Source organism: Astatotilapia calliptera, chromosome 8 (assembly GCF_964374335.1).
Source record: "Astatotilapia calliptera chromosome 8, fAstCal68.1, whole genome shotgun sequence".
NCBI lineage: Eukaryota > Metazoa > Chordata > Actinopteri > Cichliformes > Cichlidae > Astatotilapia > Astatotilapia calliptera.
In genome coordinates, this window is record NC_137429.1 from 23,953,695 (window position 1) to 23,977,758 (window position 24,064).

Genomic DNA, 24,064 nt, shown 5'->3' on the forward strand with positions numbered 1-24,064 from the left:
AAGTTTCATACTGTTCTGCTATGAATTGCTGTTACAGCCTTATACCAAAGGGTACAAATATAATCGACACTTTAAGAGGTCAAGCAAGTGAAGGTCTCTTTAGCTTGTAAACGGCAGATGCAAACGAGCTATACCAACACGTTACATACCAACGATATGTGACAATTCGTCTGTATGTTACGCATTCTGAGGCATGAGAGCAGGTTGGAATGAACCTATAAATGTAAGGTTATGGTTAAGGTTAGGTTAGGACTGCAATAGAAAGCCACGAAGCGAATAAAAAGGGAAGTGCATTCGCTTCAATTAAGAATCTGGAGTGTTTCATAAGGATGCGGAAGGGTACCTTTCCCGTTACTATGACACGCCTCGAGCCGTGACAAATCGATGGTATGTTACGCGTCGGGAATGAGAACGCTCTGATTTAATTTAGAAACATTAAAACAATGAGAGCTGGAAAAAGTATTTGTAATTTCATTGATTTAAAGATGTGTTTGTTTTGTTTTTTTTACTTGTCAGTTATATAATTTGCTTTCTTTCTCCAAAAGAAAATATTTTGTTGGTTTTCTATTAACATTTATTAGACAATTTTATCGCCTTCTTGATACCATTGCGACACCTTGATTCTTAACTTTTTCAGCCATTCTGTCACTTCCGTGTTGCATGACCCAATTTGGACATAGCTTTATCCGTTTTCACAGACGAGCTAACGTTTAAACTTACAGTTGACTCAGTGAATGCACAGTAGGGTCCTGTGGTTGCAAAGCTAGCCAAAAGCATGACCACTCCAGCACCGTGCTTGCTTGCTTGACAGTTGGCATGAGGTGTTTGGGCTGATGTTAGTTGTCACCATGAATCTTTTACAGTAGTTTTCAAACCCTTCAATCAGCAATATAACATTAAAATATAGCAACACAAACAATAAAATAAACATAAATATAATCTTACATAATTAGTGACAAAAAGCAACACACAAAGATTTTACAGATATAGATTCTTCTTTATTTGAGTGTCTTTCCATCACTGTGTCCAGTTCTTGCAGCAGTTACATGTGTTTTTGTGGAATGACTGACTGGCTCAAGATATTTAATTTTTTTTTTTTTTTCTGATTATGACCCCGTGGCTGGATCCAGCAATATAGAAGAACAAATCAACTTTGAGGTTTCACCATTTTGTTTCTACATACAAACTGTACATATATACTTTTACACACGTCATCAACATGTGGAACAAAAAAAAAAAATCCTATCAAACTGTGATACCCAGCTCAGACGGCATGCTAAATGCAAGTACTGATTCAGTACATGAACATACGCTACATACGCACGCGCACGACACACGTGCATACAAACAGGACACATACGCGCTCTTTTTTTGTCTCTTTACACTCAATAACACATTTTATATAAACGCACCTAAGCTGAGGTTTTTTTAATGGATTTCTTTTGCTTCTTTTTTTAATCCTCCTCTTTCTCGAGCATATTCACGTGCACACATTCACACACATATAAACACACTGAATTAGAGCAACATGCGGCCGACAGTTAACACTGCAGGACTGAGCCTGTGACCCACTGTACAGACTCTCCTCCTTTTTTGTTTACTTTCTTTCTTTTGCCATTTACCTGAAACAGCATCATTACAATGTTCCATTAATGTGGAGAACACGACTGAAATCAAAAACAAAAAAAAGAAGCAGCCTATAGCAGCAGTGTCATGAAAGTCATGTGTACAAAAAAAAAGATATATATGAGATTGACAGCACAATGTAACGCAGATGAACAACGTGAGAGTCCAGGGAGAACGCAAAACTGCAAACAAATGTTTTTAAATTGCAGTATGTATAAAAATATATTTACTGTGTTGTCTATTTCCCCATTTTTGACGAGGAGACAGGCAGAAAATAACAGATCCTTCATGTCCTTCGCAGGGAAAATGGTTTCTGAGCGATAACTACAAGCTCGCAAGTAATAAAAATGGAATAAACTTCAGACACAATACTATGATTAACGTCTTTTTTCCCTTCCCCAGTAGCTGCACTCTGGAAAAAAAAAAAAAAAGCATACGAAGACAACTTCCACCCTTGAAATATTTGGTCTTTTGGAGGAGCGTAGCTGTGTTAGACAAGTGCGCTTGTGTCCGGAAGATTGCCTTGAAGAGAGGGGGAAAGAACAATATCACAACAGAGCCTTGTAGCTCTGTGTAAAGCTGTTGCTCTGCTTCTTCCCCTACATATGCAGCTGTGCAAGAAGCATGTAGCAAGACATTGGTGAAGGACAGCATTTGTGATCAAGTGAAGCTTCTCTTGCATTTGTGTCTGATAAGAGAACAAAAATGTAGAAGGACTCTGCACTCCTTTTCTTTTCTTCTTCTTTTTTTTTTTCTTTAGCAGACTTGTACACGGACTTGCTGCTTTCTTCTTCATCCCCTGAATTCAAGTACATAAAGTTCCTTTAGGGCCCATCCAGTCAGATTTGTTGGATTTCTCCTGCACAGCAGACAGTGTCCTTCTTGCATGTCACACAGAGTAACTAGACTGGTGTGTAGTAAGGGTGGGACTTGCCAATGACAACGTGTTTCTTTGCCTTTCTCATCACTCTGTTACAAACAAATCCTTGCGTCGTCCCTCAGCTCATCCTGCAGGCCGTGCTGATGCAGGGACTTATTCGTACTCCAGGAACTGTTTGTGGTAAAACAGAAGGTACCTGAGGAGATGAAAGCACCACGAGGTCAGTCAGCAGCAGAAACACAAAAGCAAAAATGTGTCTCAAGCTCTTTGACGTTCTCACCCTTCACTATCCAGGACATCCTTGATGCTAGCCTTGGTGATAATTGCATCGTCACATTTGAACCACTGGTCCTTGTGCTGTCGGATGAAAGTGGTGTAATGACCGCTCTCTAGTGTCCCCTGGTGGTTCACCACTGCAAACAAGCTGTACCTGCGACAGGAAGAGAGCAGAACAAGCTGCAGTTTGGCTTTTACTCAGTTCATAATGACTTCCTGCTCTGCTCCCAGGCTGTGGAACTCTCTGCCCCCTGAAATAAGAAATATTGGTTCTCTCCCCCAGTTTAAATCCCAACTCAAAACTCATCTGTTCAAATCTGCATATTCACTGTGAATCCACTGTTTGTTTATTTTATCTTGTGCTTTTATTTTATTGTTCTTATTCTGCCATTGTTTTACTAAGTGTTTTATCCTATTGTAAAGTGTCCTTGGGTGACTTGAAAGGCGCTCATAAATAAAATTTATTATTATTATTATTATTCCTTCCTACACACCATTTTCTTCAGCTGTTTTGTGAGTTTAGCCAGGACTACAACAGTGACTGCACAAACAAATTCATCTCGCTCTCACGTGATTAAAAATGTGCTCTCAATATTCATCAAGCTTCCTTTTCCTGTTGTTCAAAAAAAAATTCAGGTGGGAGAAAGCTGAAGCCTGCCTGTGGTGTTTTTTAGGACAGCAGCAGCATCAGCGTGTCGTTCTGTAGCTGCTGATTACCACATTACCAATTTTCCTCGACTATCCCAATATTTTGATCATTCACTGGAGGTAATGCTCTTCCTGTTTACTGGGACATTATACAATTATTGATTCAGTATGTTGTGCCTGGATCACTAAAAGTTATTGTTCCCAGTTCACCATGTTTTTGTACAAGGACTGTTATTATACTGCAGCATTGTAAATGGCTTTTCCAGACACTGGAAGCTAACAGATAATCAGCTTAGCTGTTATGACAGGTAGTTTTGCAAATTCATAATTCCTACTTTGTTGGGCTAATTTCCATGCAAACAAATGAGGTAGTGGATTCTACCCAGTGAAATGAATGTAGCTGTGAGACCAGTGACAAGAAGAAGCAGTCAAGCAGACAGTTTGTGATGATTAAAAACAGCACATTTCTATAAACATGCGCTTCATGAAGCCCTGCTGCACCTGTCAGGTGTGTTTCCACGAGGCTCACTGTGTCAGGTGACAGAAGGATGAGAATATACGTTTGGTCCTTTTGGATTATTGTGGAATCGATGCTGCAAACGTGTCGCTTTGCTTACTTGTTGTCGTTGTTGAAGGGATCCACGGTCTGCTGGTACTGCCCATTCATCCGGCTTTCTTTACTGAAACACGCGGCAGAGACTCAGTAACGACATACCAACTGTTGTTCTTTCAAGCAGAATAGTTTCCTCGGATGTATTACACAAATTAACATTCACTGCAAAAGCGACTGTGACTGCTCAAAGAAATGAAAAGAACACTTTTCGATCAGATTATAGCATCAAGCCAGTGAAATATCTGGTCAGTTAAGTAGCAGAGGACATTGTTATTCAGTGTCAGCTGCTTTGTTGTTAATAAAATTAATGAAAGATCCACTTGAGTCCCCAAAACAAAAATAGTTCTACAGGCCTCTCACATTTTTTCTGGCTTGTTTTTTCCCCCCACTAGTTTTGGCTCGGATCAGTGTCACTATTGAGAGCACGAGGCGATACCTGGACCCTAAACAGGTTGCACAGGTATTTAAACATCAATATGTGCTGTTGCCAGAAGGTTTGCGGTGTCTTCCGGCACAGTCTCAGGAGCATGGAGGAGATTCCAGGAAGCAGGCAGTTACTGTAGGAGAGCTCGACAGTGCTGTAGAGCAGCGTTTCCCAACCTTTTGGAACCACGGCACATATTTCACATTTTTGTCTAATGTCAAAAAAGTTTTCTCCAGGACAGAGGTCAGCATGACTATTATGTAACTTCTTCTATTTTACTGGCAGTTGGCAACTTAGAGTACGAAGTGGAAGAGAATAGAAGAGAATGTAATTGTTCTGCTCGTTACTCAAGCCGCTGAGACTACTAATCAGGTGGAACCAGATAATCTTCCACGGCACACCTGATCATTTCTAATGGCACACAGTGGTTGGGAAACTGCTGTAGAAGGTCCTTAACCCATTAGCAAGTCCGGTATCTGCTCCTTTTGTGGAAGGAGGAACAGGATGAGCACCTGCCAGAGCTCCAGCAGGACACTGGTGTGAATGTCTCTGACCAAACAGACTTCATGAAGGTGGCCTGAGTTCCCGACTGCCTGGCACTGTGGATCCTGACTGGCATTTGCCTCATAATACCAAAACTGGCAGGTCCACCACTGATGCTCTGTGCTTTTCACAGATGAGAGCAGGTTCCCTCTGAACACGTTACAGACGTGAAAGAGTATGGAGAAGCCATGGAGAACATTATGCTGCCTGTAACGGTTTGGTGATGGATCTGTGGTGTCTGGGGAGGGACATCCATGAAAGGACTCACAGATCTCTAAAGACTAGGCAAAGACACCCTGATATTAGGTATCAGGATGAAATCCTTGGATCCACTCTCAGACCCTACCCTGGTACAGTGGGTCCTGGGTTCCTTTGAATTCACCCCATTGTAGGTTGATAATTTTCATTTCCATCAAGTGATGTGGTATCCTTTAGTTCCCAGCACACACACCAGTACAGATATCGAGCATGATTTTTTCCCCCACAATGAGATCTGATGTGTTTTCAAAGTGTTCTTTTCATTTTTTTGAGTGTTATATACAGTACACATACACGTTTGCACAGTAAGGATGTAAACATATTTAGATATGAGCACATAGTAATGTACTCTGAAATAAAACACGGCCACCATATTTTTCCAGCTGACTGATGAGTTAGGAAATGCAGGCGTCATCCAGACTCTGCTGCAATGATCAGTCTTTACGGTTGTGCACATTAATGCCAAAAATCAGTTTATGACCAAAAATCTATTTTTAAAAAAAGAAAAGACACTGGACGCACACAAGTCCATATAAACACAGTTGTTACTGTGATTGAGGCCTAGCATGCACACAGCAGCTTCTAGTTTTTATGCACCTTACTGGGTTTTCTTTGACAGCTTCCACCCTTCTTTTAGATTGTGCTCACCTAGAGGCCATGAACGGGGTCATGTCCAGCTCCAGAGGAAAGGAGACATAAGTAGTGATCTTCCGCCGCAGTTTGGCCGAATGCTCAAACCTCTGCGAGCACACGCACATATCCACGAGTTAGAACAGGTAATAAATATCCCCCTTCATTAGCCGTCAAATGTAACCTCTCTTACTTTGAGGTGAAAGCACGCCACGATGGGCAGCTTCTTCATCGTCAGTTGCTTGGTAGACTCCTGGTAACTATGGCAGCCGCTGCACTTGATCTTTGCGCTGCTCCCGAGGTGTTCTGGTCTGGTGAACCTGGACAACAGAGGGTGAGATTTGGTACCAGGGACTTGTGCTGCTGCTTCCCCTGTCAGGAAGGGTAGGAACAGTTTTATGTGACGCTCATGATGATTCTGGGATGAGGCTAAAGGGTGGGTCTCTGAGTTTGCAGAGCATGTAGGATTGTTCTGATTAAAACGCTGAAATTATTCTTTTCATTTTACAACCACAAAACAGACAAAAACTCCCCACCTGTTTATCTTTTAATGCTGATGACTACAGCTCAATCCTGACGTTTCAGATCATGTCTCTCTGATCTATTCTTCATATGCGAGTTACCTGCGCAGACAGTCCGTCAGTGCTGTGGCTCCAGTGGTGTGACTCTCTCCGTTAAGTGCTGATCCATCTCCTCCGGGGCTGAGGGGCCAGAATGGTGTGGAAGAGCCTGGCAGGTCCAGGCTGATGTCCCAAAATGGGTCTATAGTTGTTGAAACACCACTGGGAACCAAACAGATGCCAGGATGTCACGTGACACGGTCAAGTGTTACTCTTGAGAAGTCACAGCTCAAAATAATCATTATCATACCCAATGTACAATGATCCAGAAATGGTAAAACAGAACCATTTTACCTCCGAGTCATTTTATGACCAGCTTTGAGAACGGGATGAACCCAGAATCTCACTTTCTTCCCCTTCTTTATTAGAAACATCAGCACAAGCTCATTATCACTTCATGTCAACTCATTTTTTTCACAGTTTGCTTTAAAGGATCATTTATTTTCTTGCAAAAATACAGGAGGTGCAAACAGCAGGTGGGCGGAGCCACTGTTACTGACAACCATATTAAGGTTATCTGTTCTTACTGACATCACACAGAGAAAAGGGTTATGAATTTTAAAAAAGGCTTTAACTCACATGAACACTATTTATGTGTAAATATGCAGTTTAAAAAAAAAAACAGTTGACTGGAAAAAGTACACCACTGTGTTGAAAGGAGGTGAATTTAAGATAAAAATAAAGCAACATTCAAACAAATGAAAGCCAAAGAATTCCACTGGTGGTCTATTTATCAGTTTTTTGCAGCTGAACATTCATTGGTAACACTGTGTGTTCATTCTTAAGGACATAAAGCAGATCCTACTGGTTCGTGGTATATTTGTGACTGTGTTTGTATCTTCAGTCATTTGGAACAGCTGGATTATAACGCAGCAGTTTGTTGCTCAGAGCTGCAACACAAACACAAACACTGCTCAGTTAATATCCATTTTCCAAACTGCACCCCCGTTATCTCTCTAACAGCTCCACTAAATCATCTATTGTTCTGCCTACGTTCTCTGTAATGCATAGTGTTCTTGTTAAGCCAAGGGCCATAGCACAATTACAAGATGTATCACTGCAGCGCCGGCTTTCTGTTTATATTTAGCTCCATCTCTTTGCTCTAATAATTCCACTTCCTGGTGCCATGAATCTCCACAAAGCCACCAGTGTCATCAGAACAAGGGCTCTTTCAAAGCCATGTCACTGGTTCTGACATGAGCTTTAATCAAATTTGATGGCTGTTTAAGATGACTGCTACACCCAGGACCTCCACTGCACTCTAGCCTAATCCAGCAGTCTTCCTCACCATGAAGATGAAAGCTCTGAATAGTGTCGCTGACTGGCAACAGTCTGGTTATGGTTGGTCAAAGCAGAAATTTCTGACTTTCTCCAGAGCTGCCACAAAAAGAAAAAGAGGACCGCATTCCTCTACAGCATCTTTTAGTTAGTCAAATTTTATAGGGATGGATTTAAAATGGCAAAAGGCTTCCAATTTAGTGGCTGCAGGATCTCATCTCTGATCTTTTCAGATGTGGTCCTGTTGACTTGGTCAGGTGATGGCCAGCTCACACTGGAGTGGGAAGCAGTGGGAATGAGAATCAGCAACTTCAAGTCTGAGGCCATAGTCCTAAGCTGGAAAAGGATCTCGTGGCCACTCCGGGTCAGGGGTAAGTTGCGCCCCATGCGGAGGCGATTAGGCATCTCAAGGTCTTGTTCACGAGTAATGGGGAGAGGGAAGCAGGAGACTGACAGACAGACTGGAGATGTCTGGAGTAGAACTGCCACTTACAACATCTAAAGGAGCCAGTTAAGGTGGTTTAGACATCTTGCAAGGATGCCTCCTGGGTGAGGTGTCCTGGGCATGCACTACAGGGGACACAGGGCAGACCCAGGAGTGATTACAACTACACCAGCCCACCTGGAAAAACCCAGGTGTTCTCCTGGATAAGCTGCAGGGAGGTTAGGCATTCTCTGCTCAGGCAGCTGCCTCTGTGACCCGGCCCCAGATAAGTGGAAGAAAACGGATGGATGGAATCACAAAATTGTGGCTCACTGTATTTACTGCTGATTTCTTTTTTCCACTGGAGAGGCACCAGCTGTGTTCCTCAGCTAAGCATGACTTGACAATAAGCTTAAAACTTCTTCTGACAGTAACAAACAAACTGCTACACTTAGTGCAGTGACCCAGAAATGCCGCTGCCTGGGTTCAAGTCTGACCCGTGGCCTCTGCAGCGTGTCCCCTGCTCTCTCCCGTCTACTCGTCACTTCAGCCACGCCAAATAAAGGCAAAAATGCCCCAGTGTGTGAAAATATCTCTTATATGGAAATAGGAGCTAATCACATAACAGATCAGTTTAAAAAATAAATAAATAAAAAAGGCGGGCTAGTCCACTCAGAGCTTCAACAGCCTCCACAAACCACCAGGTGGAGCTAGAGATCAACTTTACATGCCATGAAAGGCTGTTCCTGTTGCTGCAGTGTAGCAGTTCACCAAGTGTGTGATTGATGGTGCAGTATGTGAATGATAGAGGAGAACGGAGGCATTAGGGAGGGAGGGGGAGGAGGGTCACCTCGAGGCAGGCCATTAGACATTCTCATGCAGACAAGTGAGGCCTGTTTGGTGGCTGTTTTGTGTCTTCATGATGGAACTGTACACTTTAATCTCTTTATACAGACTCTAGTGAGGCATCAGTAGAGTTTTAAGTTGTTTTTTTCCCTGCACACAAACTTACATTCTCACAGACACACACACACTTACTGGCAGGCTTGACAGGTGACGTCAGACTGCAGGCCCCCTGTGAAGATTTGGTCAATGATGCAGTTACAGTGGTTCGGGTTGTTTGCCTTCTTCCCATTGTCATCTGTAGGGACACGAAGAAAACACACACACACACACACACACACACACACACACACACACACACACACACACACACACACACACACGCGCGCACACACACGCGCGCACACACACGCGCGCACACACACACCAAAAACATTAAAGCACACTGTCACTAAAAGCCTTACTGTGTAACTTCACAAATCCCCACTGTGCTTATAAACTGACAAGAGATCCAAAAGAATCAATACTGCCTCTCATGTGTTTTCAGCCTCTTAACTCTCCGTGTCAAACATGTCTGACTGAAAGTCACATGTCTCAGCTTTGATGGTCGTCTCAGCTTGTTTATGATATCGTCTCTGTGCGTCTGACCTTTGCAGTGTCTGTGCAGGACGTCCAGCGCTGCGATGAGGAACTCGTGGGCATCCTGCTGCTCGTAGCCAGCCAGGTGACGGGCGTGGGTCCACACGAGGTGGAGGAGGCGGAACGGGATGTGAGGTGAGCGGTGGCCTGAGTAGAACTGCGGTAAGGGGGTGGGAGGAGTTTGTGTTTTCAAATGACACTTTCTGAATCATCGCCTTGTCCTCTCTAAACTACTAAAATAAAATCAAAGACGCAGTACCTCCTGGAACAGTTGCGACATCTCGCACACCAAGCAGGAGTTGCTCTGCATCTCGCATTTGTGCCGGTCCGAGAGGAAGAAGTCTCGCAGCAGTGGGGTGTGTGTCAGCGCCTGGACGATGCAGTTCATAAAACACGTGTTGCCCAGATTTATCAGCCCGCGCAGGCCTGCAGGTGGAAGAGGGACAGCAAAGGAAAACAGACATAAACGCAGTTCAAGGAAACAAAAGTGTGTGGACAGGATAAACAGAAAAAGAGGCTTCGTGGCTGCTGCAGTGTGGCAGCTAGGCTGCAATGCTGTTATAGACACACACACACACACACACACACACACACACACACACACACACACACCAATGTCTCTAAGGCACTAGTGGACTGCATACAGGGGAAACCATTGCCTGATTAAAGCAGAACCAACCACATATATTAAAAAAAACAAAAGACGTGGGAGAGAGAGAGAGAGAAAGGAGGAGGAAGGAGAAAAGGTGGAAGGAAAGACAGGAAGCAGAAAAGAAAGAAGGCTGTAGTGTTTTTCATGGATGAGCAGCCAGCCCTGTAATTCCCCTCGTCTTAGACAGAGCCAGGGATGTTGCTGGCGCTGGAGCACGTCCCTGCAGGCTGCTGCAAGGTGTTAAACGTATGCCAGCTCTCCTCACTCCGACATACTGAAGGTCCCACCACTGCCTCACTCCAATATTCATCATCACTACAACAAATAATATCTCCTCTCTGCATCACCCTGTGCCTGTGACTGGTAGCTTTTCATATTATTAAAGGAATGGGTAAAGCAGAAAGTTAGCTCTGCAATTAGCACACGGGCCAGCTGCCATCACACAGGCTTTGCAGTAAGAAGCTGGCAGGTTAAAGAGCGGCTGATGTCCAAAGTGTGTCAGACATTCTCACAAGATCCGGGCTGCAGAGTACGTGTGAAAACATGATGGATGATGGTGTTGCTTCATCTTTGATGTGATGTCAATGTGCGTGTGTGAGAGAGAGAGAGAGAGACTAACCAATTGTACAGTTGGAGGTGATCCTCCTTCTTTTGGGGTTGTGACGCAGCAGCTCCAGCTCCCTCTTCGTCGGCTCCCACGTCGAGTACTTTTCCCCGATACCTGGAACACATTTACACGGACACACAAACCTGTGTAGCCTGAACCATGAAATAATAATTTTGAAACTGGCGTGGTTACTGAAGCTTCTTACAAATGAGAAAGAAAGACATTAAATATGCATTTGCATATATCAGTTAAAATTTCTATCATTTTTGCTACTTTCTGCATTTTTGTGTTGTCTATTTGGGTTTTTCGGGGGGGAAAATAAATAAAAATCACACTGATTAATTCTCAAACACTCACAAAATACACTTGCCGTTAAAGGTTGAAGACTTGAATCTTTCTGTTCAAGCTTAGAGGGCTGCCATAAACACATTTGACCACTGCTACATATGCATGAACCCACTGCGGCTGCTCTATAAAAATCCACATTTACAGAGGATTAGAAACAATGTTGCAATACAGCATTATCATTCATATGAATATTAGCACATCAAAACTGAACTCTATAAAAACTTTTAACTGCAAAATGCTAATTTATATCTAATCAGGTTAATAAGCTGGATAATGAAGACCAGGAGTTTAAAGAATTTGCAGCGCAGTGTGGATTTTAATATTGCATATGTGCTGCCATCTCAAAATGCAGTGATTGAGCACAGAAGTGCCATTGCTTGGTGAGCTCTGGTGTAGAAATGTCCCACTGAGGTCAAAGTCACTTGGTGCGTTGTTTAAAGTTGCTGTACCTTGCATCTTCCAGGCCTTCCTTTGTTCCTCTTTGGCGATCTGTTCCATCTCTTTGTCGTAAATGTAGTCTTGGCACATAAAGCAGTAAATTCCCCCGTACAGCAGGTCGATAGCTGGACAGACACAAAGAAAAGAAGAAGACGGCATTTTATTCAAATGCAGGGACACTCACGAGACTGTAAAGGGTTGCGTGTTGCTGCAAACTGTGTAAAAGGCTAACTGCTTCACCTCTCAGTTTTATTCTATTTATGTCACGCTGCGACGGCAGGCAGCAGGGTTCATCTGCTGACAGATCAGCCATGTGTTCACAGCAGCCAGAAACGATAGAGAGAGCAATGGGAAGTCAAAAGGTGAGGACGCCGCCTTTCTGGGTAATTTCCCACCATCGCAGACTCACTTAAATGCTCACTCACGGCCCAAAACAGTGCTTCCACTCCGTCTTACCTCTCTCTCCTCACCTGCTCTGTACCCTGCGGCAACCTGTTTGCTGTTGCCATAACAACCTGCCTGACGGCCTCTCTCTTGGCTGTCATCTTCTGCAGGTACAGAGGAAAGAATGGAGGGAGGTGAGGAAAAGCAAAGGCAAATATGAAAGTGAAGGAAGAAAATTTGACAGACTGAAGGGGGGGTGGGGTTGTAACGGTGCCAAGTGAAATTAAATGAAATCCTTGAACAATTCGGAATATCGAAAGGGTCATCGGGTAACCATGGGAACAAGAAGAGGGCAGAAAGAGAAGAGGACAGTGGTGAGAGAGCGGGAGGAGTCCGACATGAGGAGGCAAAGAGAACGGTGGACGTCCGTAAAATGAGCAGATGAAAGAGATGCAAAGGCAAAACAGGAGGTGGAACAGAAAGAAGGAGGGTGAGGAGGAGGGGCCGGGTTTAATGGAGGCTAATTCCACAGGGTGTATTAAAAACGACTTAATTACCTCCTCATCAGCCTGCTGAGAGCGTCACTCACACACACACACACACACACACACACACACAGACACCCCCCCCCCCCCGCAGGGGGTCTTCCTGAGCCAAGTGATAAAGCAAAGCAGGCTTGATAAAAACCAGAGCACAGATTCTCCAACATCTGCCAAATCCAGCCTTTTGTCAGCAACACCCTCGGTGCCTCTGCTACGGCGGCGCTCTCCTGCACAACGCTGCAGTGTAACGCACTCCACTTGCAGCTCAAAACAGCCGTAATTCCATTATGTGGAGAATAAAAAATGAAAGACACTGGGTGTCGAGCTGGCGTCGCCGCTTTCACACTAACAGGATGATGCCTTTTGGTGCAGATAATACGCCGTTTACAGTGTAATTAAATGTTGCCCCTTTTTTAATGCTTTCGGTAATATCAAAGGCAATAAAAAGGTTGTACAAATGTCTGTGTGATCGACTCTAGCAACACAATAATCCCGAGTCTCAAAGCTTTGTGCTCCTCCATAGTTTTGTCATTTAGCACAGCCTATTTTTGCTGGAGTGAGACGATTAATTGATGTCAACTGTGTAAGTGTCAGAGAGCAGCAGATCAAGATGGATTTCCAGTCTAGAAAAAACATTATTTAACCAGTAAAACTAGCAGGAGGCATCTTGGATCCTACAGCTTGAGGCAGGTTATGTTTTAAGACTTTTCTTAGCCAAACTATTTGGTATTGGTTGAGCCATTTAAACAAATGTGGATTGTTAGCATCCAAATCTGCTAATCTACCACCTAGTAGGCAGCATGTCTGCTGTGAGCATCTAGCTACAAAACTAGATATGAGCAGTTATTTTCTGTTGTTTTGAACTGATGTTAACAATTATGGGCAGCACAGTGAAGGTCTTGGGTTTGAATCCACTGGTTACTGAGGTCTCTCTCTGTGGAATTTGCATGAGTTGGATAAGCAGAATAAAAAGGATGGATGTCAGCAATTATCCTGATTCTAACATGAACAATGACAGCAGACATTACGCTGCTTTCCAAGCTCATTTTAACACTCTTGATAAAATGATCAAAGACATTTTCATAACAATGAATAGCGTCTTTTTAGATGACAGCACCCAGTGCTTTTTAAGACTTGTTAAGGATATTCAGGAACTATGATCCCGATGATGTGGTTGCACTGCTGTGCTAGTCAAGTAACCATTTGAAAAAACACCAACCTTCCTTGTGCAACACAACTGTTCAATACTCATGATGACACAACTTACAAAAAAATCTGCACACCTGCGATGAAAGTTACACTCCCTCAGCTTTAATAGTACACTGCTAACACCAGGTCCAGTGCTAGCATGCTCAGTGTGAATGTGTACATAATGCACTGTGTTTCAGTCTTTTGTGATGTTTTTATGGAGCATGTACTTGTCACTAGCTGAGATCACTACTTCCATAGAGTACAGAATCACTTCTGATCACTCAAACTTCTCATTTGTCATTTGCTTTAGAAACAACTTCATTAAGCCCAAATTCAAATACATGAGTCCTGAATAAGTTATATTACACCCCTGTGTAACCCAGTAAACAGCATCACAATGCTATGAACCCTGTGTGCAGGGTTATGGTGCACAAAAAAGGCTCAACATGACGTCTAGCCTTCATGCACTTGTTCTAACAGATGACGGACCCTCGTGGGAGTCTGCGAGTTTGTGAGTGTCAGAGAGCTGGTGAAGAATCAACGTAGAAATAGACTGAATCAGTAACATGTGGTGTAAATGTTTCTGGGTTTAATAACTTGGGGTTTATTATTTAACTGGGGAAGGCACGTTTTCCCCTTTCTTATTATCATTTTTAGATAAATGTCACAGTCGGCGCTCGCATGATATTCCTCAGTCCACTGGGTTTAAATGAAGGCTCTGATCGTTAGTTACCCATTGCCATGGTGACTCTTGGTATCAGAGCTCCATCGACGATGCCGTTCTTTCATTACTCTGAGTGACTAAACAAACTCTGATCATCCTTTCTGGAACTCAGAGTTTGTTAAATCTGATTTCTGGAACAGGGCCCCAATCGCCACTTAACTCAAGCACCAATGGGAGTTTCAGAACATATCAAACTTTCACAGAAAGTCTCAGGCCTGCTGCAAGACACATAGTTCAGGGAGGAAGGATAGTGTACTCAGTGGTGTTTCTTTTTATTTTTCACCCAATTAGATGTGAATAGCAGCGATTTCTGCACACAGCAGAATTCTTTAGCAGCTGTTTATACTATCTGAGTATATGAGTTCAGGTACTACCAGCAGCTTTCTCAATATATTGATATTGACAGTTTGGGCAATATCAATGACCAAATTGCTAAATTTTTGAGCAATGTTTTGATTATCACAGGCTGTGTTCCCCAGTGGGAGTCGAAGCACTGGGCGAAAACAACCAACTGTTCACCAAACACCCACGTCTTTCTTCAGATCTGGAGCTGTCCAGATCGCGTCTGTTTCCTGTAAATATATAACTCATTGAACTGAAATACAACAATTTCCCGTTTTCTTACTGTGTGTGCCCAGGCCAACTAAGCAGCCTCCGTGCGAGCTGTGGTGAGAAATACAGCGCGCTTGCTTTGGCTCCTCAAAATAAAAGCCTGCTCAGTCATTTTAAAAGGAGAAAAATATACAGATTATCACTGAAAACAATGGCTCGTGATATTTTGTGTTCCCTTCACTGACCTGCAATATTAATCCTGTCTACAACAAGGCTGAGAGAGATCTCATTGTTCTTGCTTATAAATACCCACACCGCTGAATGATTGCAGGGATTTTGAGAGAGGCTTTGGAGAGCAGGGAGGTGTACCCAATAAAATGGAAATGTGCTTAATTTTAAATCAGCCACCAAGACAGACCTCAGTGCCCATTCATTAGCAAGTTCAATACTGCATGCTTTCCCTCTAATAGGCTGCCTGAGGCCAAAATACACAGGTGACTTTCCAAAGCCCCTTGAGATGAAGTCTTTTAGGCAGTATTGCATTTATGTTGCACTCGCTTGCGTAACAGCTCACACCCCTGTGGCTCCGAATGCCTCACAAAAACCACAGATGCGTCACAGCTGAAATAAAAGCATTAATATAAGTAATATAAGAAGGCCAAAGCTGCTTATAAATATAGTCTCAAACACACAAATGCATGGTGTTTACAATGCAGTGGCACTAGCCTATACCTCCATTAGCCGCTGGCTGTATAATTAGCCCCGATGGTGTTGTGCTGGGGTGTGCATATCGTCCATGTTTGTTACAATGAGGAAGCTTAGTATGGGACCATGAGTTTGTGTGTGTCATACCTAGGTTATGCCTTTTGCTCTTGGCATGTTCGTGGATGTGTTTTTTGGCAAAGCAGGCGAAGAAGACGCAGTAGAGGCAGGAGTGGAGTCTGTTGAGGTGGGCGCCGCACATGTGGCAGATACATGACTTGGCCTGAAAGAGACGGGGGAGGGGTGGTGGGCGGGAGGAGGAACAGCAGGGAGAGAGGGAGACAGAAATAGAGAGAGAGAGATGAAACGATTGTATGAATCTTCTCAAACTTGTACTCCACACTTAAAAAAAAAAAAAAATCATAAAAATTGAAACAGCTTCAAGGATGAATCTTTGTAGAACCCATGACATAACCTACGTAAGTGGCCGATCTCATTTATGTGTGTTACATGTTAATCATCTTGTGGATGAGTCCCTGTGTTTTACATGCTGATAGAAAAAAAATGAATTGCTGGGACTTTTCCCCCACCTGGGTCTCCACTCTTTGTGGTGGTCAGTTGTTTACGGGTGTAAACATATTACTCCTCTGTGCCTTCCCTCACATCCAGTCTGACAGTTTCTGCAATCTCCCTCCAAGAATTTGTTACATTTGTGACTCCTTATGTTGCTGCTATGATGATTATTCATTGTCCTGAGATGATGATTGTTACTTTCTAAAACTTCAAAAACTTGATGGAGCTGAACTGGCCAATCACGATACTTGTGGGCTGCGCCAACCCGTGTAGCTACATTTTTCGTGAAGTGCATGCCGGGTTACGGCGTAGGGTTCAGATGGGTTTGCAGTTATGCCGTAGGTTACAATGCAGATTTCCCGTAACTATGGCAATTTTGCTTTTAGCGCACCGCATGTTGAAAATTTCAGTGACAAAATAAAAGCATGTGTTTATATATTTGTTTGTTACAGATGTGCTCAGATCAAAACCTGAAATCTCTTATTTACAAAAGCATTCACATTTTTTGCTTTACGCTGCACTACGAGACAGACCTTGAATTTCCTGGAGTCCACCCGTTGCCACTTGAACACATCAGAAAGAACATAGAAACATGAATATGCTTCAGCCTCTGTAGCTCAAACAATGGATACAAACAAACAAAACCATCCCCACAAGCAGATTTGCATAGTATCCATGAGAGAGGTCTAATTGTAAACTGCAAAATCCTGCTAACTAACCACAGAGAGAGTGAAACTTGAAAGAGGGTGATGCAATACCGAAACAGAGGCATCTTAATGGCTGACTTTTCTCCATTTTTACACTTTTCATAGTTTCATTACGACTCAGCAAGCACTTGGTGAGTGTTTGTAAACAAGTCAGCATTTTCCATGCAAGCTATGGACAACTGTGGGAATCTGCGAGTGGCAAAAAGGCAATCACAAAGAAATTTTTGGTGCAGCACTGTACAATGCTTTGCAACCAATTTACCTTGCAACCTCCAGCAACCACTTTTCCCTAGTGGGGTCGTCAACTAGTCTCTCAGCTAAGGGCCTAAGACTGCCTGGTCATTGCAAACAGAAAAACTGAACACCAAGTAGTGTGAGCAGCATCACTGTAAGACTTTATCTAAGACAAAACAACGAAAAGTCTTTAAGAGCTCATTTAAATGCACCACGTCATCGTGCCAAGGTCATCTACTGTACATGACGTCAAGCCTGGCATTTCTAAGCAGCTGCAGTGAACACATCAGTTTACACTTCTGGATGTCAAAAGCTATTTTTCCCCATCTACTCTGTGTTTTCTATTAAGTAAATGGAACATTTCTCAAACACTGCTCAAAAACCTACAAGGCATTAATGTAGCTACAAAGCATGATGCATTCTGCTTTTTAATGCGATATGGCTTAAAGTACAGAATCAGGATAAAATTCACCTAAGCCTAAAATGCACCTCTTAAATATGAATTGTGTTTCTTATTCGTTATTTTCGGCAGTCATGGAAAGAAAAAAAGAAGGGCGGCGTGACTGTGGATGGAGGGTAGATAGCAACAGTTCAAAAGCATGCAGATGACAAGCTGGCATGCCAATGAGCTAGCATGAATATAAGGAGGTGGGAAGAAATGAGCAATGCCTAAGAAGAGGAGTGCAGGGAAAATAAGCAAAGACAGGAAAGAAAGGAAAGCGGGTAGAGAATGATATATGGGAGAGCATCAGACACAAAGACAAGAGGAGGAAATGTAGAAGAAAATTAGAGCTGGAATCATGAGACAGGTTGATATCAGTGGCATTTTATAGAAACTCTACCTTAGAGATCTAGACTGGTAAGCTAATATACATAAAATGGAAAGGCAGAGTGACAGTACAGTTTGGTGCCCAATTTAGAAGATGTACGGATTGTGGCAAATGATGCCGTCTTTACCTGACGTGTATGACCAAGAAGTCTAAAACCCTAAATGATCAATGTCAACAGAAGTAAAAAATAAATAAATAAAACAATACAACCAATATGAAGAGAAGTTAAAACTGCATGTAGATTTTATTTAAATGAAATTTTCACATTATAGGAAATAAACCTTTTTCTTCACAAAACTCAAAACTATTGTGTTCCTCCTCTATAATCAGGTTAGCTTAGCTTTGCATAAAGATCAGAAGAAACAACTAGAGTGGCTTTGCAAAAAGAAAAAAGGAGTAAACACTAACATCTCTAAAGGCAGAGATTCTCATGGCATCTGGCATCATATAGTTCATAGTGCTGTAGGTAAGCTAGCTGCCCGATTCTAGTTTATTTTACCATCGTTATCTCCTGTCACCTCCAACCAGACAGCTACCCCTCCCTGAGCCTGGTTCTGCTGGAGCTTTCATCCTGTTTAAAAGCCAGTTTTTCCTTCCCACTGTTGCCAAGCGCTTGCTGATATGCGGTCGTCTCATTGTTGGGAGTTTTCCCTCCATTATTGTGGGGGCTTTACCTTACAATACAGGTAACTGTAATTTGGCACTGTATGAATAAAACAGAATTGAATCAAAAAGTTGAACAATTTAAGCAAAGTTACAATATGTGTGAAACACATTCACAAGCCTCTTTATTAGACACAACTAAAATGCTTGTTATCGTTACCTAATTAGCCATTTGCTTGATAGCAACTCAGCGCTCTGAACATTTCTACATGCCTAAAGATGTCTCTCTGAAGTTGCTGAACAAAGCTTCAGAATGGGGAAGAAAGTAAGAAGTAGTAAGTAGCAGCCTTGGAGTTTTGTGCCGTTTCTATCCACATCTATCCAGATCAATATACATAGTTGTGTAGACTGACAACAGTCCCAGTGTGCAACTAAATTTAAAATACTGGCAGCGTTTGTACAGAACTTTACATCATTTGAAGTTGACTTATTAGACATTGTAGACAGTGTATGAAATCTAAGTGTATGAAATCTATTTAAACCACAGAGTACACACTGTGATCACACGGATGAGAGAGAGGTCACACAGTTACCTCCCACCCATTTCAGTTTACACTGTACAGCTAAGCAGTAGCTTCATAGTTGTTACCATAGGTTACCAACCTTGTCTTACTAAACGGATGAGGGTTCTGACAAATGTCACACATTTGCTTGATTCATGCAGTGTTTTTTGAGATCCATATTACCAAAATAAAAGCCTAAAACCCTCTAGATTAAAAACTTTTCATCTGGGCTTATTCCTTATTGAGTACCACCTCTGCTGTTCATGATTTAAAAACATGCTCCTCTTGTGAGTGTAAATGTGGGACACAGATACAAAAAAAAAAAAAAAGACATTCTTATTCCAGTCACTCACTCTCACTCACACACACACACACACACACACACACACACACACACACACACACACACACACACACACACACACACACACACACACACACACCTCCTTGCAAAACTGCTCGGACAGCACATGAATTATGAAAATACCCATCAATATGCAACAATCTTTCGTCACTCATTCTTTTGGCTGTCATTGTTACAGTGTGCACGTCTGTTTAGCTAGTCCCCCAAGGACGCTGTATTCATGTAGGATTTGTGTCATCTTCTCTGCTCTACATCTCCACATCCCAAACTGTCAGTAAGAGCCTGAGCACATATACACTGCACAGTAGTTATGGTTTAGAACACTGTGTACTAAGAGGCCTTGTGGTTCTTCTAACACCCGAAGAACAGCCAAGCTCCAACTGTGTCATATTCCTCCAAATGCTGCGATGTCAGAGACGAGCTACCAGTAGGCGGGGAGAACTGGAAAGGGTAATGGGATGTAAAGTTGCTGGTTAGAAAAGTGTAAAGTGAGAAGATTATTACACTGTGCGCCCATGCAGCGACACCTGTCTCATTCATTTAGGGAAAAGTTGTGGTAGCCTGCCATCCCAAACAACAGACTGATATTTATTTATGAAGATTAATCAATTATTTCCTCCTTTGTCCCAGGCAAACTAAGAAATAACGGACCCGTTTTACAGTCATCACTCTATTTTGCAACATTTAGTCTTGCAGCATAAATATCAGCTGTGCCACTGAAAACACCCAGGTAAATCTGATTTGTTGATATGTCTGATACTAAGATTTGGTTGTTGTTGGAGTGTGTGCCCTTGAAACTAGTGGAAAGAGTAAATGTTCAACACAGAAAAAGCAAAACAAAGGGCTAAAAAAATGAAGCTGAACTTAAATTTAAAGCAACAGCTGTCACTGTCGTAATGGCAAATACTTTGTTGACCTTGTTTATTTTTGCCACCAGCTCCGGGTTTCATACTCAGAGGGCCTCTTTCACTTTAAATCTACTTTGTGTTGCAGTGGCACAAGCTAGTAGAAGACAGCCTTAGGAGGACAGAAAATATTGCTAAATCTGCTAAGCTCTGACGTTTAGTAGTGACTCACCAATTTTAAAACATGGTCTTATTTTATGGTCCCTTGAGCAGCCTATACTGGCTGTTAAAAAGGACTATGTCCTGGTCCTTATTGTCAATCCTGTGCTGTACTAATGGGTCTGCATTTTTCACAGTTCAAAATAATCCTTTTTTTTTTTTTTAATCTTACTGGGCCTAAGTGCAGCTGCTGAGTTCTTCCACTGTTTGAAATTATCCGTTTTAGTTCTCTATCCTCCCGCTCCCAAGCACACTGTTATTTGACTGGCTGCGCCTCATAAACAGATGAGCTGAAGAGTAGGTGGGCGGAGCTTCTGTGCTAACAACCAGAGCCGTGTGCCTGACCATATTAGGAATATCTGCTCTTACTGACATCATACAGACAAGTGTAGGGGAAAAAAAACCTGCCTGAAGCCTCTGACACACAAGATCTACCAGAGGATATGCTGACCTCATTGTTTGAAACTTTGGCTATGTTTAATATACAGAAAATAAAATGTTAAATGTTTTATTACAATGTAAAAAGATCACATTAGGATTGCGGTGAGAAAATGCGCTTTTACTCTGCAGTAGACTGATAGAATTCAATGTTGGCGCAATTCAGATGAGATAAAACACTTGTGTGATTGTCAGTGAAGTGAGTCAAAGAACTGAGCCTTTGAATTCTAAAGGTGAACCAATACTCGGTATTCAATCTACATCTGAAGGTCAGTGGACTGTCTGATGTACACAGTGCTGAGGCTGACGCCAGAGGTAATGGACGACAGAGTGGCAAGCGGGTGATTAAGGAGTTGTATTTTTCACAGGTAACACTTTCAAGTGTTGCTGCTTGACTGTCAAAATGTATGCAATTTGTTTGCCATTGTTGTTTTGAATGGCCCTGGAATCACAATACTTGTCCTTTCCCTTTGTTGCATCCCTGCAGCAACCCAGTGTAGGTGCAGAGTGTGAGTAGCAAGCCAAAATACCTGGATACACCAATGCTTGCTGAATAACAATAATGTATGGATAAACTTTGCGGTTGAAATATTGTTCAGGGTCAAATTAAAGACTGTCTTGGACCTGAAACTAGACTGGAAAATCTAATCTATGACTGTCAACAGACTTCTCCAGCTGGATAAAAAGAAAACAAGTGCATGACAGGTGGAGCAGAACCCTGGTGTAACAGTTTCCCCATAAGAAGCATGTGTCTGATTGGAGAGGTGTCCCACATATTTCATGATAAGAAGGGATTTTGGCCCTCCAGGGGCACAGGAAGAGACCATACAGTACATATACCATCTGCATACGCACCATTTATTTCTGTATACATGTCTCCTGGACTTAAGCCAGTGCAGTATACACACAGATAATGCAAACACAACATGCTATATGTCTAAGTAATGGCATGATTATTAAAAAAAATAAACAAAGGAGAAGAAAAATAATATTTCCTCTTGCAGCGTAACTGAAGACACACATTCTGTTGCTTTACCTGTTAAACCTCGTTGATCCTGTAATGCTGAACAAACATGGCCATGCTGCATATCTATTATCATAGGTTTATGAGGACAAGAGATATGAAGTACTTGGCTGATTTCAGAGCCATCAGTGCCCCAATAAGCGAGGAAACACCACCGTGTAACACTGGCCTGCGGTCTGCTGGTGGGAGGAAGTGGAGCCACAGCAGGCGCAGTGCCAGTGCAAACACATGCACATCATCAGCTTGCTGATCCATCATGCGGACTCTAGCTTTGATCTAAGCTAACGTTCAGCGGCGAGGGGGTTAACTGGGTGACATGCTAGTAGTTTGCATCAGTTTGAGGACACTGCAGCTGTGGTGAGGTGCTCAGAGTGGCATTTAAGCGCCACACTGAGACTAGAACAAGTCTCTGAGCTTGGATAGTATTTGGCTGAGGGGGAAAGCGGTACTTTGGCATTCACCGTCTGTTGTTGTGGAAGGGCGGAGAACTATCTACGCACACGACGGCAGCTCAGCACACAAACACACGCATACACGGTCGTACATTAAGGGTCCCTACTAAACACTCGTTACCTTGCGTTTTCTGGTCTCAGCTGAACCACTCCACACGAAACACTGATAAATGACCCTCAGGTTCTGCTTCCAGTTGTCCACTTTGAAGCCGTTGACATGGGGGCAGCCTGCGGGACTCATGGTAGTCACAGCATCCGGCTTCACTGTCCACTGAGCGACGAAACCTGTTCAAATCCCTCAAAGCAGACCCAGTCCAAGCGGGCTGACTGGCTAGCTCTGCCAGGGTTCGTTATCCACCAAGTGCTGCGTTCTGGCTAACTGGACATGTCCTGGTTGCAGAAGCAGAGACACGCGCAGTAGCAAGCATAAAGACGAATTTTACAATATACCTCTTTTGGAGATGTGTATCATTTATGTATTTAAATCCAGCTATACCGCTTTACATGTAGTTCTTCACAGTCGCTCAGTTACACGTTAGCAAGCTGGCTAAAGTTGGTTAGCATTGGAATTTCAAGTAGCTTACACGGCGAGTGTCGTTAAGACCCACCTCATTCATAACGACGGACCAATCACGACCGAGTGCTGCATGTGATTGACATGTGCCAACTTTCGTTCAGAGGGTAAAGTCCTGCCTCTAAAAAGAAGGGCGCTTCGTCTTGATTGGTGGAATTCTCCAGCTAACCACATCCGCTTGCATACGTACGTTCATTGGCTGAAGCGAAAATTAGCTTCAGCGTAACAATTACAAAAAAAAAAAAAGAAAAAAAAAAGTGACAGTCCATGAATGGATGAGAATTGAAACACACCGTAAAGACGAGGGCCCGTGTCGAAGAGAATCTTTCCATAAAGGCATGAAACCCAGAACTATATTCTTAAACAATTTATTATTAACAGATCCACAATCGCCAAGCTCAAGCTCCCAAAATTACATGACAGTTTGGTTTCATCTGTTGACTTCACCTCTTGTAATAACAAGCTGTCAAATCGGTTTTCTGTACAGTGCTCTAGCGACCTCTAGTGGATCCGACCTAAAAAAACCCAAAACAACAACAAAAACCCTAAACAAAAGAAAAACAAAACAAAAGAAAAACAAAACAGTGCACCAGATTGTGAACGACTCCTCCATTGTGCCGAGTTTTGGTCAAGGGCATGTCCATGTGTACAGATTCACTATTGATGATATCTACATTCTAACCGGCAGGAGTGAGAGGGAAACGATCGCTTGCAGTCTTTACAAATGCAGAATTTTATCAGATTCATTCTTCATCAATTTTAGATGTTTGACCTTGTACGTAATGCCCTCAAAGTC

At 42.7% G+C, this 24,064-nt stretch overlaps 1 protein-coding gene across 2 annotated transcripts; it reads right to left on the bottom strand.

Annotated features, from left to right (window-relative positions):
- Positions 1-976: 976 nt before the first annotated feature.
- usp22 (ubiquitin specific peptidase 22) lies at positions 977-23,468 on the bottom strand. Of its 2 annotated transcripts, none has more exons than XM_026177307.2 (14): positions 23,303-23,468; positions 22,816-23,084; positions 15,993-16,125; positions 11,759-11,872; positions 10,974-11,075; positions 9,962-10,128; positions 9,712-9,859; positions 9,259-9,361; positions 6,522-6,680; positions 6,092-6,218; positions 5,917-6,008; positions 4,048-4,110; positions 2,787-2,936; positions 977-2,702 (listed from the first exon to the last, which is right to left on the bottom strand). In XM_026177307.2, the coding sequence occupies exons 2-14, from the start codon at positions 22,933-22,935 to the stop codon at positions 2,660-2,662; spliced, it is 1,521 nt and encodes a 506-aa protein (XP_026033092.1). In that variant the 5' UTR covers positions 22,936-23,084; positions 23,303-23,468; the 3' UTR covers positions 977-2,659. The 2 variants fall into 2 exon arrangements, with proteins under 2 accessions (XP_026033092.1, XP_026033094.1); XM_026177309.2 differs by having other exon boundaries at positions 23,191-23,468.
- Positions 23,469-24,064: the final 596 nt, after the last annotated feature.